Source organism: Zootoca vivipara, chromosome 9, assembly GCF_965207765.1.
Source record: "Zootoca vivipara chromosome 9, rZooViv2.hap1.1, whole genome shotgun sequence".
NCBI classification, from domain to species: Eukaryota; Metazoa; Chordata; class Lepidosauria; order Squamata; family Lacertidae; genus Zootoca; species Zootoca vivipara.
The window spans coordinates 14,747,972-14,766,252 of NC_142592.1; the positions used below are offsets into that span (position 1 = coordinate 14,747,972).

The 18,281-nt window shown below is 44.6% G+C and overlaps 1 protein-coding gene across 1 annotated transcript in view; it reads left to right on the top strand.

Moving 5' to 3' along the window:
- LOC118091430 (metabotropic glutamate receptor 8) overlaps positions 1-18,281 on the top strand; it is a 94,328-nt gene that overhangs the window by 69,232 nt on the left and 6,815 nt on the right. The window contains exon 3 of the mRNA XM_035128427.3: positions 13,807-14,053. Coding sequence (XP_034984318.3) covers positions 13,807-14,053 — 247 coding nt within the window. The remainder of the gene's footprint in view (positions 1-13,806; positions 14,054-18,281) is intronic.

Here is an 18,281-nt window from a genome sequence, read left to right on the forward strand (position 1 = left end):
TTGCATTTTATCTTATATTTTTTAGAGTTTGTGCCTTTGGTATTTCATACTTTCCTATGTTATTGTACACCAGGATGCGGTGGTTTATAAATCTGAAGAATCATATTTATAAGATCTAGAATGCAGGCAGAAGACTCGGATGAGAGAAAATGGTTTGCTTGAGGGGAAATGGCTAACTTCAAAGGCGAGATGCAATATACAAAAGCGCTTTTTGAATTTCTTATAAAGCTCTTTCAGAACTGCAAGTACTCGTTCTAATAACTGTTAATTATTTATAATGACATATTATCCCCATTAGACTTGCAATTGTACTGTCATGTACTTAGTACCATGCCAGAGTTCCCTACCAGTTCTATAGCAGTCTAAGAAATATATTCAGTCAAGCATAGAAGTCTGTGAATGAGCAAATTTCATTCACAGGTGATGGGATGTGATAAAGAACAAACCTGTAACGAGATGCTCATATTTGTGACCTGCCAAGGTGGACATTGTTACCTTGATAGATCCTCTATTATTGTGGTCTTTGGAGTTTGGCGAATCCTCTATTATTCCAATCCTAAGCAGTAAAAAATAATAATACAGGAGATTCATAAACATTATTCTGATGATCTGCTATACAGTGGTACCTCTATATGCTTAAGACGGCCCTGGCCACACAGTCAATATATTTTCATATTTTCAATACATCCAGGAAGGGATGTAGCTCAAACAGGAGAACAGATGGTTCTATGCATGCAAAGAGTGTGGCTGGCTCAGGGTTGGCCCACCTATGAGGTGGGGTGAAGCACAGAATCATAGAGTTGGAAGAGACCACAAGGGCCATCCAGTCCAACCCCCTGCCAAACAGGAAACACCATCAAAGCATTCCTGACAGATGGCTGTCAAGCCTCTGCTTAAAGACCTCCAAAGAAGGAGACTCCACCACACTTCTTGGCAGCAAATTCCACTGCCGAACAGCTCTTACTGTCAGGAAGTTCTTCCTAATGTTTAGGTGGAATCTTCTTTCTTGTAGTTTGGATCCATTGCTCCATGTCCGCTTCTCTGGAGCAGCAGAAAACAACCTTTCTCCCTCCTCTATATGACATCCTTTTATATATTTGAACATGGCTATCATATCACCCCTTAACCTTCTCTTCTCCAGGCTAAACATACCCAGCTCCCTAAGCCGTTCCTCATAAGGCATCGTTTCCAGGCCTTTGACCATTTTGGTTGCCCTCTTCTGGACACATTCCAGCTTGAACTGTGGTGCCCAGAACTGGACACAGTACTCCAGGTGAGGTCTGACCAGAGCAGAATACCTAGTAAAGCAGCCGCCTTAAGCAGTGGAAGCCAAAGAAGTGGTAGCCCCACCTAGCCTGCTGCCTGCGCCACCAGCAGTAGTGCCAGTTTCCTACAAGATTTCACTGGAAACCAGCATCATAATGGCTATTTATGGCTGCTGCTGTGCAATCTAACTAAGGAAAGCTCTGGCAGTGGTGTGGCGGCATGTTCCCATTTCGCCTTAGGCCAGTGGCAGAATGTGGCTTCATGGCACCCTGGGCGGGCAGGCGTGGCACACCGGGATGTGTTTGCTGGGCATGGAGGGCGACATGAGGAGGACACAAGAGGGCATGCAAGCACCAATCAAATCAGTCTGATTGAACTTATTGGCAGCGGCGCATGCCTGTTGCATCCTCCTCATGCCACCCTGCCAACGCTCCCCAGATAAATGTGCTCGGGGACATTGCTCTGGCAGCCCCCACCTCATGCTACACCACTGCTTAAGGCAGCAAAATGTGGCATGATACCCACGGGCTGGCTGGCACTTGGGTGAGAGGTGCAGCGAGAACACAGGACTCCATGATTTCACACGTGTGTTTTTTCCTGACACACAGTGTTGTTGCAGATTAAATGTATGCAAAACGTGTACAATTAATACAAAGCATACAATACCACAAGCACAAATGTTTGCAATCCATAAATCAGGGCTGGGGAACCTCAGAATCACTAGTCAATAATAATAATAATAATAATAATAATAATAATAATAATAATAATAATTTATTTATACCCCACCCATCTGGCCGGGTTCCCCCAGCCACTCTGGGCGGCTTCCAACAAAATATTAAAATACAGAAATCCATCAGACATTAAAAGCTTCCCTAAACAGGGCTGCCTTAAGATGCCTTCTAAAGGTCTGGTAGTTGTTTTTCTCTTTGACATCTGGTGGGAGGGCGTTCCACAAGGCGGGTGCCACTACCGAGAAGGCCCTCTGCCTGGTTCCCTGTAACTTGGCTTCTCATAGCGAGGGAACCGCCAGAAGGCCCTCGGCGCTGGACCTCAGTATCCGGGCAGAATGATGGGGGAGGAGACGCTCCTTCAGGTATACTGGTGGGGAGTATGGTGGGGAGGTCCCAAGTTAACCATGTTGGACCTTTTCCTGAAAACCACAACCACCAGACCCCATACTGACCCCCATATATGTGATATCGGGACTGGGCCAGGTAGCGGTGCTGCTGTCAAGGAACAATTGGGAGCTGTAAGTATGATCTCAATTGGTTCTTGGCAAGGAAGGCTTGCTGACATCATTGATCAGCTGATAGGCACTCAGAGCAAGGCTTCTGGGATTAGCTATGCTGTGGAACTTCCCATCAGAAGCTCCATAAGGCTTGAAGGCAGCACCGATTGGCTGATCAGAGGTGACTTCAAGCTCCATTGGAATGATTCTTCCTCTATAGCAGGCACCCCCAAACTACGGCCCTCCAGATGTTTTGGCCTTCAACTCCCATGATCCCTAGCTAACAGGACCAGTGGTTGGGGAAGATGGGAATTGTAGTCCAAAACAGCTGGAGGGACGAAGTTTGGGGATGCCTGCTTTATAGCATGACTTTGAACTCAAGGCATGCTACAAAGGGAAAAAAAAATGACATGGTGGCACCTGGTGATTGGCAGGTGGTTGAAGACTTTTTATATTACATTCACGTGTAATTAAAAAACAACAACCCACAAACTTACTGGGTAGCATGACTTCAGAGGTTGGGGGGGGGGAAGAGATAGAAATCACTCAAATTTATACTAAGTATGTACAATATATTTGGAAAACTACAAGCTCAGCTCTAAAGTAATTATTCAACCAAACTGCCAATTTAAATCAATGGATTTGCTTGCCCAAGAACTAAGGCAACACTTTACAATTGAGTCCTTTGTGATGGATTAATCCTGACAGAAAAGTTCTACTTGCGGAGCATCATAACAAATTGCATAATAGAGAAAGTCACAGAACCAAGGGCAGATAGAAGCTTTCTTTGTCTGAACTGGAAGAAGGTTGAAGAGGGGAAGCTTCATACTTTTTAAGAGGTCTCCATCACGTAGACCATTTAAAATGAAATTCATGTATCTATTTAACAAAGGTGTTCAGGATACGTTCTAGAAACAGCGTTTCATGATGAATAAATGAGGTGCAGAATCAACTTCCTGGGAAGAATCCATCAGGATAGAAAATATTCAAATTAATTTGATGTTTTGAACATTAACATATGGGTCATTTCAATAAAATGTCAACCTAGGAACCCATTTTTTCTTTTTTCTAATTTTCATTTCATTTATATCATTTTAAATATAATTAAGAAAATGTGAAGAGATGTTAAGTTATTTGTGCATGAGGTCCAAAAAAAGGCCCACCCTCAAACACTTTATCATAGACCACCTCCTGACATGATTTTCAGTAAAATGTATTACACGAGGTTCACCTGAATGTACTGTAAGTCTCAGAGGACTACTTGATAAGCATTGTTTTTCGTTTTACAATTCAAAGCACATACATAACTGATATTTTAATTACTATTATTTTTTCCTTCAGCATTGGCATTGTTGTACAAACCAGTAGTGTGCTGTGAAAATCAACTACTTTGAACAGGGCCTTGTTGTCCCGTTAAAGGCTGTTTTGACCAAACTTCGATTAGCACCAACCCATCAGCACCAGGATCAGCAGTGGGAAGAATGAATCAAGTGGAGAGCCAAGTAGTTATTCTTGACTGTTCTGCAAACTCCCCACAGATCTGCTGCTGGTGGATGGAGCTGGTCACCACCCAGCAGACAGAGCCACCAGCAGTTCATGGACAATTGAGTTGGTGGACCAGCAGCACTTCATGGACAATGGTTTGAGAACCTCTGCACTAGACCTTCTCATAGGGTTCAAAACAGTGCACATCTAATTTGTGGAAGGGGAACTGGATGGCATCCATGCCTCTACCTATTTCCTATGCATTCATCAGCTCTGTGTGGGAGGTCTGAGACAGGGGAAGTGTGTGCTTCTCATCCACAACATTCATTCTACACAATTTCCAGATGGGTGGAAAGAGGAAATAAGACTAGGACAGGTTTTCCCAGACTTGGGTCTCCAGCTGTTGTTGGGACTACAACTCCCATCATCCCTAGCTAGCGGGACCAGTGGTCAGGGATGATGGGAATTGTAGTCCCAGCAACAGCTGGAGACCCTAGTTTGGGAAACCCTGGACTAAAGAGCATTTGAATGCCAAAAGCATTGTTTTAAACGAACCGTTAAAGTGATCAGTGATTGCGGCACAAAACTAGGCAAATATTTGTCCTGCAGTAATGAAGGACTATGTTATTGGTGCAACTCTCTGAGACTGGACTCTGAAGAAATGTTTTGGAGACTTTGGGAACACTGAAAGTGAAAATAATGCTAAAGGCAAAAGGGTGATGTTTGTTTTCTTTTTCTTTTCTTGTGCCTGATGCCATGACCATTAACACAATACATTGGCTGTGTTTGCACAGCTTTGCCAATGCGAAGCTGCCCTGCATTTATCCAGCCATTGAGATAACCAGCTGTTACTGATTTCAGCTTCCATCGTTTTGCACAGGAGAGCAGCTTAATTACACCATGAAGATGCTCAACAAAATTAACCCCCCCCCAGTGAAAAAATGTACTTCATTTAATAGGATACAATATCAAGCACTTGAACTTTAACACTAGTGCCATATGCAATAAATAAACAAGCAGATCACATCAAACCAAAGTTCTTATCAGGTTAATGATTACAGAATTGAAAGGATGTTTCTGATAGTATTAGTATTCTACATGCCCTTATTATTCATTCCTTGATTTCCTCCCAGGTTAAGGGTTTGGAGAAGAAAAACAGAGTTAATATTAATGTGGGGGCCTTTATATTTCAGGAAGGAACAAGCAAAGATGAACAAATATTTAAAAAGCCTTTCTAATCGAGTTTTATAGCTAAAGAACTTCTTTTGGCAAGATTCCTATCTCACAGAGGTGTGTTTGGCACATTCATAATACAACTCTCATCAGATGCTGAAGACACACACCTTTGACACTTGAGATATATGTTTTTGGGGGCTCACCCTATTCTTCTGTATTTGATTTGTTTTGACTGTTTTTAATGCTGAGTTTTAGGTTGCTGTAACCCATCCTGGGAACTACTTGTGAAGGATGGAAAATAAATTGAACACTACTACTGCTACTAATGGGACGCGGGTGGCGCTGTGGTCTAAACCACAGAGCCTAGGGCTTGCCGATCAGAAGGTCGGTGGTTCGAATCCCTGCGACGGGGTGAGCTCCCGTTGCTCAGTCCCAGCTCCTGCCCACCTAGCAGTTCAAAAGCACGTCAAAGTGCAAGTAGATAAATAGGTACTGCTCTGGCAGGAAGGTAAACGGTGTTTCCATGCGCTGTTCTGGTTCACCAGAAGCAGCTTAGTCATGCTGGCCACATGACCTGGAAGTTGTACGCCGACTTCCTCGGCCAATAACGCGAGATGAGCGCTGCAACCCCAGAGTCATCCGCGACTGGACCTAACGGTTAGGGGTCCCTTTACCTTTACTGCTACTAATAGTGATTGCACTCATTAATAACCATGGAATTAGACAAGAATGTTCTTTAAAATGTTGAGACAGAGAAACCAAACTCAACACCAACTTCATTTTATTAATGCACCTCAGGTCCAAGCTATATTTTTTAGCTTGTGAATATGAAACCATCAATTTACAGCTTTCCAGGCTGATGTCCTGGCTTTTGAATATTCCAAAATGTTAGCTCCCTTATTTTTAGGTGCACTGCATTTGAAGATTCGCCAGTCTATTTGAATTTATTTTGAGAGGCTTCCCATCTGCCAAATTTTCTTGTTGATTTACTCTGTGGGCAACACTTTTAATTAGCATTCAGCACATGTACCTGCAGACTGGATTAATTAACAGTGTGTATTGGGTACAAATGCATTTTTGGCTTCAAATCTCAAATGATAATGTAATAAATTCACATTGTTATTGGACACATTCCTGCTAATAATGTGAATGTGGGCAGATTAGAACTAGTGTTCTCTATTAAAAGTTGTGTAAATTGCTTAGTATTAAGTGGGAAATAATATCTGAGCCTAATTGTTTTCCCTGACAAGTACACAGCAACAAGAACAACCCTAAGAGTAAGTGAGGAATTGTCTTCTCATTTTCTCTGTGTTTATTAAAATATTTATACCCTGTCTTTCAATTCTACAATTGAAGCCCCCGGAGCTTCTATTACTCATAACACTCATGCAAATCTTATAATAAAGCAAAGCAATTAGTCATAAGAACTGCAAACACACTAAAGCAAAACAACAACAACACAAAGATGTCTTCAGACAAATGAACCATTTCAGAGCAAATGACTGGATGTCACAGTACAATCATACCTCACGTTGTGTCCGCTTCAGGTTATGTGTTTTTGTGTTGTGTCCCGTGGCAACCCAGAAGTACTGGGTTACTTCTGGGTTTCGCTGCTTGCGCATGTGCAGGAGTGCTAAATTGTGCCGCGCGTGCGCAGACGCAGCACTTCGGCTTGCGTCAGTTCCGTGTTACGGACGGGCCTCTGGAATGGATCCCATCCATAACACAAAGTTCCACTGTATTTGCTTAGTGCCTAAAGTTTCTTCCAAATGCTTTCCAAGGGAATTCCAAAGGAATTCTAATTTGTTTAGGACCTGGAGCATGGAAGGCAGATTGAGAGTATATGGGTAAAAATTGTAGGAGAAGGAAACAACAGTGACCTTACTGTGGGTGCCTGTTGTAGACCTCCAAGCCAAACTGAAGACTTGGATGATGCCTTCCTACAGCAGATTAGGTAAAGGTAAAGGTACCCCTGACCATTAGGTCCAGTTGCGGATGACTCTGGGGTTGTGGCGCTCATCTCACACTCAAAAAGAAGAGATACAATAGTTATGGGAAACCTCAACTACCCCAATATCTGTTGGAACGCATACTCTGCCAAGAATGTAAGGTCTAACAAATTCCTTAATTGCCTTGCTGACAATTTCATTTCCCAGAAGGTGGAAGGAGCAATAAAGGGATAATCTGTCTTAGACGTGGTCCTCACAACAAGGAGGAACTAATCAATGAAGTGGAAGTATTGGGAACCTTGGGAGGAAGTGATCATGTCCTCTTGGGTCTCATTATAGAAAAGCAAGGTGAAGTTGTCTCAAACTATTCATAGAATTAGAGAAGTGGATGGACTTTGGAGGTCATCTAATCAAACTTCACGCTTGATGCAGAATCTCCAGTGCAGGTTGCAGCTACACCATCCTTGACTGTCTCTGCTTAAACCACCTCCACTGAAGACAAGTCCAGCTCCTGAGGCAGTCTATTGCAGCTCCAAACCTTTACTTTATACAGTGGAACCTCGGTTTACGAACACAATTGGTTCCAGAAGTCTGTTCATAAACCGAAGTGTTCGTAAACCGAAGTGAACTTTCCCATTGAAAGTAATAGGAAGTTGATTAATCCGTTCTAGACGAGGAAAAACACCCCCTAGAACGGATTAACCGCTTTGCTCCGATGCCTTCGCGGAGGCCGGGGAGCGTTTCCGCGACTGGGCTGCAGCCGCGAAAGCGGTCCCCGGCCTCCGCAAAAGCATTGGAGCAAAGCCCCAGCCTCTGGAAGGCATCAGAGCCGGGACTTCGCTTTCGCGGCTCCCCGGCTTCCGCAAAGGCATCGGAGCGAAGTCCCGGCTCCGATGCCTTCCGGAGGCCGGGGAGCGTTTCCGCAACTGGGCTGCAGCCGCGAAAACGGTCCCCGGCCTCCGCAAAGGCATCGGAGCGAAGCCCCAGCCTCCGGAAGGCATCGGAGCCGGGACTTCGCTCCGATGCCTTTGCGGAGGCCGGGGACCGCCCTCCCCGGCCTCCGCAAAGGCATTGGAGCGAAGTCCCGGCTCCGATGCCTTCCGGAGGCCGGGGAGCGTTTCCGCGACTGGGCTGTGCAGCCGCGAAAGCAGTCCCTGGCAACCGGAAGCCGGGGACCGCTTTCGCGGCTGCACAGCCCAGTCGCGGAAACGCTCCCCGCCCTCTGGAAGGCATCGGAGCGAAGTCCCGGCTCCGACGCCTTCCGGAGGCTGGGGAGCGTCGCGAAAGTGCTCCCCAGCCTCCGCAAAGGCATCGGAGCGAAGCCGCTCCGATGCCTTCCGGAGGCCGGGGAGCGTTTCCACGACTGGGCTGTGCAGCCGCGGAAACGCTCCCCAGCCTCCGGAAGGCATCGGAGCTGGGACTTCGCTCCGATGCCTTTGTGGAGGCCGGGGAGCGTCGCGAAAGTGCTCCCCGGCCTCCGGAAGGCATCGGAGCCGGGACTTCGCTCCGATGCCTTTGCGGAGGCCGGGGAGCACTTTCGTGACTGCAGCCCAGTCACGGAAATGCTCCCCGGCCTCCGCAAAGGCATCGGAGCGAAGCCCAGCCTCCCTGAAGGTATCCGACGCTCCGATGCCTTTGGGGAGGTTTGGCCTTTGCTCCGATGCGTTCGGGGAGGCCGGGCCTTCGCTGCGGGCCTCCAGGAGGCATCGGAGCGAAGGCCCGGCCTCCCCGAAGGCATCGGACGCTCAGTAGACCTCCGGCACCTCGGTTTACTAACTTCCAGGTTAGGATAGTTCGTAAACCGAAAGTTCGTAAACCGAGGTGTTCGTAAACCAAGGTACCACTGTACTTTTAGTCAGTGGCCGCCAGCAGGGACGGTTGGTACCATGCACCCGGTCTCTGGTCAGCATATTTGCTGAGCTTTCTGTGAGGGGGAAGATAGCAGGGATTTCAATGCAGGCATAATGCCAGAGCCAATCCAGTGGTCCACCCACACCACGAAGTGCTACAGGGCCACTGACAGGAAGCTGGGTGTGTGGTACTTCCTTTTCCTGCTGGGCACCCCTACTCTTGGGTGAATATGACATCATCTTTACTGAAGGATCAAGGAGAGGATTATTTGCTCATCTGGCCACACATCCTTACAATACGCCCCACTACTCCCAGTTAGTAATCTTGCAGCTGTGTTCTGAACTAACTGCTGTTTTTGGAAGTCTCTACCATGACCTCTGCTAGCAATATCGGTGACCCTTAACAGCAACACTTTTTGCCCCACCTCTTCTCTTAGTTTAACACGCTGGCTGAGGAAGGGTCTGCTAGCTTACCATTTTGCAACATTTCGGTTGGTTTCAATTAAGCAATGACCCTACTGGCTGTAGAATACAGTATGGCACAGCAAGGAGCTTAATTCAGAGTGTGTCATTCAGAGTTTAATAGTGAATTAAACAGAACTGTCTTTGTGCATTGAGGTTATTGATTTTTTTTTTTTGCTTTTATAAACAACAACAACCACCTTATTTGCTGAAACAGTTTATTTTCCAAAGCTAAGGAAGGCACGCACAAAAACCACCTACGATGCAAAGTAATTAAAAAAAAGCTTAAAACATAACATTGGCTTCATCTGCCAGGTAGAAAACAATCAAAGAGGATACAAATTCAATCAAATGTTAAAAGCAAATTACATGGTACTTTGCATCAGGCTGCTAAGGAAAGCCACTTTCTAGTACAAGCATCTATGCAAAGGTTTTTCTACAAAGGAAAGAACATGATATAAAGTGACAGCTTCCTCTCATTTCCAATGCTACCCTATTTCCAATTCTGTTTCAGCACACAGCAGTTTACCTAAACAAAGGCCCATCTCTTTTCAGGCACAGACATAATCTCTGTCCTGAAGCTGTTGAGAATGTGTGTGTAAGTGGTTATCTTTATGTGTGAAACTATAGCGTCTTAAGACTTTCTACCTAACAATATTAAAATGAGAATTATTGTTTTTTTGTAACAGTAGTGGAAGGTGTGTTGGGGCGCCATTGCTCACTTGACCTCTGATTAGTTAGGTTTGTCCTTCTTACCAGGAGGCAGAGGAGGAAAGGTGAATGGTGGTGAGGTCAGTTCAGTGCTGTGCAAATGCAGTCGTGGAACAAATGGATGTGTTTGCACCGCGCTTCCCTCATCACTATCTTCTCCCTCTCTCTCTACCTCCTGATAAGCAACAGCAAGGCGACCAAGAGAAGATCAGGTGAGCAATAGTGCCCCACCTTGCCATCTGCTAATGGGCTATATCAGGGTTTCCCAAACTTGGGTCTCCAACTGCTTATGGACTGCGATTCCCACCATCCCTGACCACTGGTGCTGCTAACAAGGGATGAAGGAGTCGTAGTCCAAGAACAGTCCACTGACTGTCTCTCCAGAGTGGTGCATGCTCTAGTTATCTCTCGCTTGGACTACTGCAATGCGCTCTACGTGGGGCTACCTTTGAAGGTGACCCGGAAACTACAACTAATCCAGAATGCGGCAGCTAGACTGGTGACTGGGAGCGGCCGCCGAGACCACATAACACTGGTCCTGAAAGACCTACATTGGCTCCCAGTAGGTTTCCGAGCACAATTCAAAGTGTTGGTGTTGACCTTTAAAGCCCTAAACGGCCTCGGTCCGGTATACCTGAAGGAGCATCTCCACCCCCATCGTTCCGCCCGGACACTGAGGTCCAGCTCCGAGGGCCTTCTGGCGGTTCCCTCACTACAAGAAGCCAAGTTACAGGGAACCAGGCAGAGGGCCTTCTCGGTAGTGGCACCCACCCTGTGGAATGCCCTCCCACTAGAGGTCAAAGAGAACAACAATTACCAGACCTTTAGAAGGCATCTCAAGGCAGCCCTGTTTAGGAAAGCTTTTAATGTTTGATGGATTTCTGTATTTTAATGTTTGATGAATTTCTGTATTTTAGAATTTCTGTTTTGTTGGAAGCCGCCCAGAGTGGCCGGGGGAACCCGGCCAGATGGGCGGGGTATAAATAATAAATTATTATTATTATTATTATTATTATTATTATTATTATTATTATTATTATTATTAACAGCTGGAAACCCAAGTCTGGGAAACCCTGGTCTATATAGCCATGAAAGATAAAATATGAAATTGAAAACTGTTCATCTTGCAACAAAGAGTACTAAAAAAAGTATTGTTATTTGGGCAACATTACACCTTTTCTCGCCTCATCTTTCTTTCTGGTCTAACTTTGACAGAACACCAGCTCCAGTAAAGCATTTGAAAAGAAGGTTTGGTATTATTACTGACAGAATATCTGTACAAAGCACTTTTAGGTTACTGTGCGAGTGTTCATTGTGCCATAAAACACAGTAGACAAGATAGAATATCATTGAGACTTTATCAATAAGGGCATGCATGGAAGGGCTTTCACGATAACCCTCCTTTTCAATCACAGGGTATACAGAAATTCTTAAGACATGCAGAGCCATAGTAAGATGTTCCATCATTTCTTGCTGTGAAAAATACCATAATTGTAAGACAGAATTGCGTGGTTTAAAACTGGCTCTTTAATTGCTGCTATGATTAGCAACACACAATCATAAGTCTAGTGAGTGCTTCAGGATGAGATAAGTAGCACTTTGTTGTACCAGTGGTAGATACGCCTGGTCAGCTGGAAATATTGGGTGGATGTAAGGGAAGAGTGAGTGAATGGGGTTCATAGCTTTACCAAATGAACAAAAAATGTCAAGGTAAATCTAAATATACAGTACAAGTTGAACCAAAATACCTATCAGTATTCATCCGGCAATAACTAACATTGACAAACCTGATTCTGAAACAATATGGTGCATGGATAAAGAGATACTGAAGGGGCCAAATGAGTTACAATCTTGAAAGTTCTTCTTCAGCAGGTAATCATACAATTTAAAAGCGGAGTCATGTCTGCATGGCTTTAAACCACTTTTATTCCAGCATGGCATACAGTCTTAGTGCTTACACACACGTGAGGTAGCTCTGATGATGTTTTCCCCTCTCACTTAGAGAAAGGTATCCAAAATTAGAGCTAAAGTTGGCATACTTGGTTTCCCCCTCTCGCTGTTTTATGGTCACAACAGAAATGTGAGTTAGGTAAAGGTAAAGGGACCCCTGACAGATAAGTCCAGTCACGGACGACTCTGGGGTTGTGGCGCTCATCTCGCTTTACTGACCGAGGGAAACAGCGTATAGCTTCTGGGTCATGTGGCCGGCATGACTAAGCTGCTTCTGGCGAACCAGAGCAGTGCATGGAAACGCCGTTTACTTTCCCGCCAGAGTGGTACCTATTTATCTCCTTGCACTTTGACGTGCTTTCATACTGCTAGGTGGGCAGGAGCAGGGACCAAGCAACGGGAGCTCACCACGTCGCAGGGATTCGAACCGCCGACCTTCTGATTGGCAAGCCCTAGGCTCAGTGGTTTAGACCACAGCGCCACCCACGTCCCACTAATGTGAGGTAGATTCGGCTGAAAAATAATATCTGGCCCAGTTATAACTGAGTGGGAATTTGATTTCCCTCGTCCAAGTCATTCTAACATCTTAACAGGCAGGGCCGTCTCAAGCCGGCCGGGCGCCCTAGCACCGTGGTGCGGAGATCGCTCCGGCGCCCCCGCCCTGGTGGGTGGACACAGCGCACAACATGGCTTCCGCACGGCTTTGCCACGCAGCGCCCTCCTGCCAGCCCAGCGCCCTGGCGCCCTGCGCCACCAAGACTACCCCTAGAGCTGGGCCTGCCAAGTGTATCTGACGAAGCGTGCATGCACACGAAAGCTCATACCAAAATAAAAACTTAGTTGGTCTTTAAGGTGCTACTGAAGGAATTTTTTTATTTAGGCATGCCACACTAACTCTAATACAGGCTATTAAAGTTGTGACATCACAAGTTTCCAATAAGAAGCAACACACAATGAGTATTTTCAACCTTAATGTTTTCCATGCACCACTACTATAAAATTTTTGGCTACGTCTCCATTTCAAGTCTGATCTCTCTTCCCTAATTTTTCATATGCTGTTGGAATTCAAATGGTTGCCTTGAGAGCAAAATTAAAACCATTGGCCTATCTTAGGACTCGTGACTTATGCTCCCATTGTTGTAAGCATTCCAGACAAGGAAGCGCAGATTGCTAGAGATTGAATTTCAAAATTTCAGTAGGACAGCCAAGAAATCTTGCTCACAATTGAGGTTAGGGATCCTACTTTTGTTTGGCTGTTCGACACCCACATCACCTACACAATCCTCACCAGCGTAGAGCTTCTTCTCCAAGGTTTAACATTATGTCATCTGCAATTCTTCAGGGAAGGATCTCGAAGGTCCCATATTCAGAGAGGTATTGTCGCTGAGGTTTAGGACAGGTTGAGACTATTGCACAGGTCCACTTTATGCAATAATTCATGACAAATGTTTGAGCTCCATGCCGAAGGAGAGGTTAAATTGTTCTGACTCCTAGAGGCATTCTTTTTTATTGAACAGCTGCAGGCATGATAGTATGGAGAAAGTAGCAGAATATTTCAGCGACGCCATGAAATTGCAACACTATAACACTTGAGTGGTACCATTTAACCTTGTTAGGCCTGTATGGTTTTGTTTTGGAGTGTCTTTTCCTGTGAACAATTCTGTGTATCCCTGTCTCCTCTGTTAGCCCAAGTGGCACTAATTGTATCATGTTTTCTCTTTTCTAGATGTACATCCAGACAACGACACTTACAATATCCATGAGTTTAAGTGCTTCTGTGTCTCTAGGCATGCTCTACATGCCCAAGGTTTATATTATCATTTTTCACCCAGAGCAAAATGTTCAGAAAAGGAAGAGGAGTTTCAAAGCTGTAGTCACAGCAGCCACAATGCAAAGCAAGCTGATCCAAAAGGGAAACGACAGACCAAATGGCGAGGTCAAAACTGAACTTTGTGAAAGTCTTGAAACCAACAGTAAGTCATCCGTAGACTTAACCATGGTCAAGAGTGGCAGCACTTCCTAATAGATGTACGTTCACAGGAATGTTTAATAAAGCACAATTTTTCTTGCCTTGACCTGCATGAACATAGAGGTGTGCCAAAATTCATGTACCCACTTTTTAAGGTGCTTAAAAAAATCTGTAGCAAAAAAAATAAAAGCGATCCTTTTAGGGGAAAAACTCCATTTCAAAAAAAATTTTTAACCTTGATCTGATTATATCATGATGATGGCCTTCTTATTTCACTATTGCAAAGCTGTAATGAAAAAGCTCCCTAGAGCTTTTCAAATTCCAATATTGCATTTATTGGTGGTGTTATCCATACATATACTTTTTACAAGTCTGTGTAGGCAATGTCATCCTTATCTCACTTTATGACCTTCTGAATAATTCTAATATTTGAGCATCATCTTCCCCTCCCTCAACCCACCGTCTTAAGTGCAACCTTGGTTTTGCCATGTTGCAATAAGTAGCCTGGTTTTTCTTTCTAGGACAAGAAAAATGCTGGCTTAGTGAGTGACGAAGACCAACAGGAATTCCTTAAGTAAGGGGCTCCCGAGCTGTGGTCCTCAGACCACCAGTGGCCTACAAGCTTCCTTCAAGTGGTCCACAGTATGTCTATAGATTTGTGGTTGAAGACGGGAGATGGCACATCTATCACATTTTAATTGTATTTTAATAGCTTCTTTTATTTCTTATATATTCTATGGAATTCATATTGTATTAGAATATATTGCGGTATAAAAGAAGCTGCAAAACTGTAATTAAAAATCATACATGGCACATTACAGTTGCTACAGTAGACAGAAAAATCATTAAGTTTCCCACCAAGACCCTCAGGAATTTGTAAGTGGTGTGTGTTAGGAAGAAAGATTGGAGACCACTGTTCTAAGTGATGCTCCTTCAGGCATTCGTTCTTACTACACAAAGACACAAGACCAACCCTCTTGATGGTGCTACACACTAGTCTGAAGAATGTTGCCTTACTCATGTGTTTTCAACATGGAACTGGTAACACTGTCCAGTCAGACTTCCCATTACCTATTGGAAACTACACTTTAGCAAGGCATTTCCCTTCAGGCTAGCACTGATTAAAAAAAATATTGAGAAGCAGAGGAATTCTAAAATTATTCTTGTTGCTTGGTAGAATAACACAGAAAACCAACTTCCCAAGTGATCACATGCACACACCATTGCAAGTTAACAATTGGTAAGGGACTATCTGTAAATTCATCCATTGTCTATTTTCTAAGTACTCATATGCAAATTTCATCACCAACTAGCAAAATATGGAATTAGAAAAGCTGGATCTTCCCCTTCTGGAATTGGTTCATGAATCCTGGCACATCTCGAAATAACTCTTTCAAGTAGGTTCGTCATTGCACTCTATGGGAGCATGTTGTCATAGCATGTTATACGACATTTATTTGTCTGCATACTTATCTAAAAAGGCAAAATAGATCTGGGCAAAGTCAAAGGCTACAAAAGACGAATTTGCCTTCACCACATTGAAGTCTTCATTTTGTTGCATGCATGGTAAAAGAAAGAAAAATAAAAGGAAAAAAATTTTTTTAATGCAAAAGGTTTGCTTCCGATAGCATGCTTTTACAAATGTCAGAGCTACAAAAAATTTATTCAGTGCTGTCGATCCCAAATTCACAAAAGGCTATTGGTAAAAATATGAAAATTCCTGTTCTCTGGCTTTTGTAGGCTTAGCAATGATTCATAATTTGATATGAGAAAAGGATATGCTTTGAAACAAAATAAACAGCCCTCGGTATTGCAGATATGGAAGCACGAAGCATGAATTATAATGTTTATTATGATCTTTCTTTTAAATGAGGCATAAACATACCAGATAAAGACGATGCCTTTTTTTCTAGAAAATATATATATAATTCCTATAGTCGAGGGAGGGGAAGGGGTGTGGCCTGATAACAAGACTGGGCAGTGAGAACAGTGCCCCACTCACCTACTGGGGAGTTGCCGCCCAGGTGAAGAGGTTTCGACCTGCACAGCTTTGAGATGGAGGCAGCAGGGCTCCAGGATCCTCCCAGACCATTGCACCTCTTTCCCTAAGCTGGGAAAAAAATTCCCAGGCTGGGGGAAGGAGACGTGATGCTCTGAAGGGTCTGATATCCCTCTATCCACCTTCCCAAAGCCCTTAGCTGGCCCAATGCTTCCAGGGCTTGGGGAAGGAAGCACAATGCCCTGATGGGGTTCGAGAGCCCTCCTGCCTCCTTCCCCCCACAAAATATGGTAGTGCTCTTGCTTACCATTGGCTCCCAGTACGTTTCCAAGCACAATTCAAAGTGTTGGTGCTCACATTTAAAGCCCTAAATGGCCTCAGCTCAGTATACCTGAAGGAGCATCTCCACCCCCATCGTTCAGCCCCATGAGGTCCAGCTCTGAGGGCCTTCTGGCGGTTCCCTCACTGCGAGAAGTGAGGTTACAGGGAACCAGGCAGAGGGCTTTCTCGGTAGTAGCACCCGTCCTGTGGAACGCCCTCCCATCAGATGTCAAAGAGAGCAACAATTACCAGACTTTTAGAAGACATCTGAAGGCAGCCCTGTTTAGGGAAGCTTTTAATTTTTGACAGACTACTGTATTTTAATATTTTGTTGGAAGCCACCCAGACTGGCTTGGGAAACCCAGCCAAATGGGCGGGGTATAAATAATAGATGATGATGATGATGATGATGATGATGATGATGATGATGCCAGAAAAAAAGCACTGGCTAACGTGAGAATGGAGCTGGTGACAGAAGATCTTGAAGTTTGCTCCTGTTCCTTCAGTGGCTGCATGAGAGGGAGAAATGTAGGAAGCGCACACTATGGTGGAAGCTCAGGAACAGGCATCCCCAAACTGCGGTCCTCCAGATGTTTTGGCCTACAACTCCCATGATCCCTAGCTAACAGGACCAGTGGTCAGGGATGATGGGAATTGTAGTCCAAAACATCTGGAGGGCCGAAGTTTGGGGATGCCTGCTCTGGAAGAATTACAGAAACCACAGATAGCTAAAGAAACTGGCAATGCTTGGCATAGGACAGGCATCCCCAAACTGCGGTCCTCCAGATGTTTTGGCCTACAATTCCCATCCTCCCCAACCACTGGTCCTGTTATCTAGGGATCATGGGAGTTGTAGGCCAAAACATCTGGAGGACCGCAGTTTGGGGATGCCTGGCATAGGATTTTTAATATTATTATTAATCAAAATAATGTCTCAGAGGCCCAGAATGAATACAAAGGAAAAGAGCCACCCTGGTTTTCTCCCAACAGCCTGTCAGTGTTCAACACCCACTGAATATGCTCCGTCCTTTTTAAGCTTTTTTAAGGCTTAGGGTTATTTTTTTTAAAAAAAAATATTATATGAGTGTTTCTGCAAACCTTAGGATCGCCCCAAGTTTTCTAAAAAGCCTTCCTATTGTGTGTGAATGGTGCTGTTTTGGCTTCATGAGGACCAACGCTCAGAGAGCGAGTTCCCTATCTACATGCTACCGTGTTTCTCCAAAAACAAGACACCGTCTTATATTTATTTTTCCTCAAAAAAACACACTATGGCTTATTTTCAGGGGGTGTCTTATTTTTTTCCTCCTCCTCCTCCTGCCGCGGCCGGCATTGCTGCTGCGCCTATCACTATGTCTTATTTTCGGGGTATGGCTTATATTCCTTGAATGCTTAAAAATCCTGCTATGGCTTATTTTTTGGGTATGTCTTAAAATATGAGAAACAGGGTAGATGGGAGTGGCTGAATCTAGTATAAGCGCTCAGAAATGTGATTTCTGAGTCACAACTGGAAGCAAATCTATTTCATCCATCTAGTTACAGGTAGGTAGCCGTGTTGGTCTGACGTAGTCAAAACAAAACAAAAAAATTCCTTCCAGTAGCACCTTAGAGACCAACTAAGTTTGCCATTGGTATGAGCTTTTGTGTGCATGCACACTTCTTCAGATACTTCTTCAGTGTGCATGCACACAAAAGGTCATACCAATGACAAACTTAGTTGGTCTCTAAGGTGTACTGCAGAGGATTTTTTAAGTTTGTTTCTATTTCATCCAGTAGGGATGCGGGTGGCACTGTGGGTTAAACCACAGAGCCTAGGGCTTGCCGATGAGAAGGTCGGCAGTTTGAATCCCCGCAACGGGGTGAGCTCCCGTTGCTGGGTCCCAGCTCCTGCTAACCTAGCAGTTCAAAAGCACGT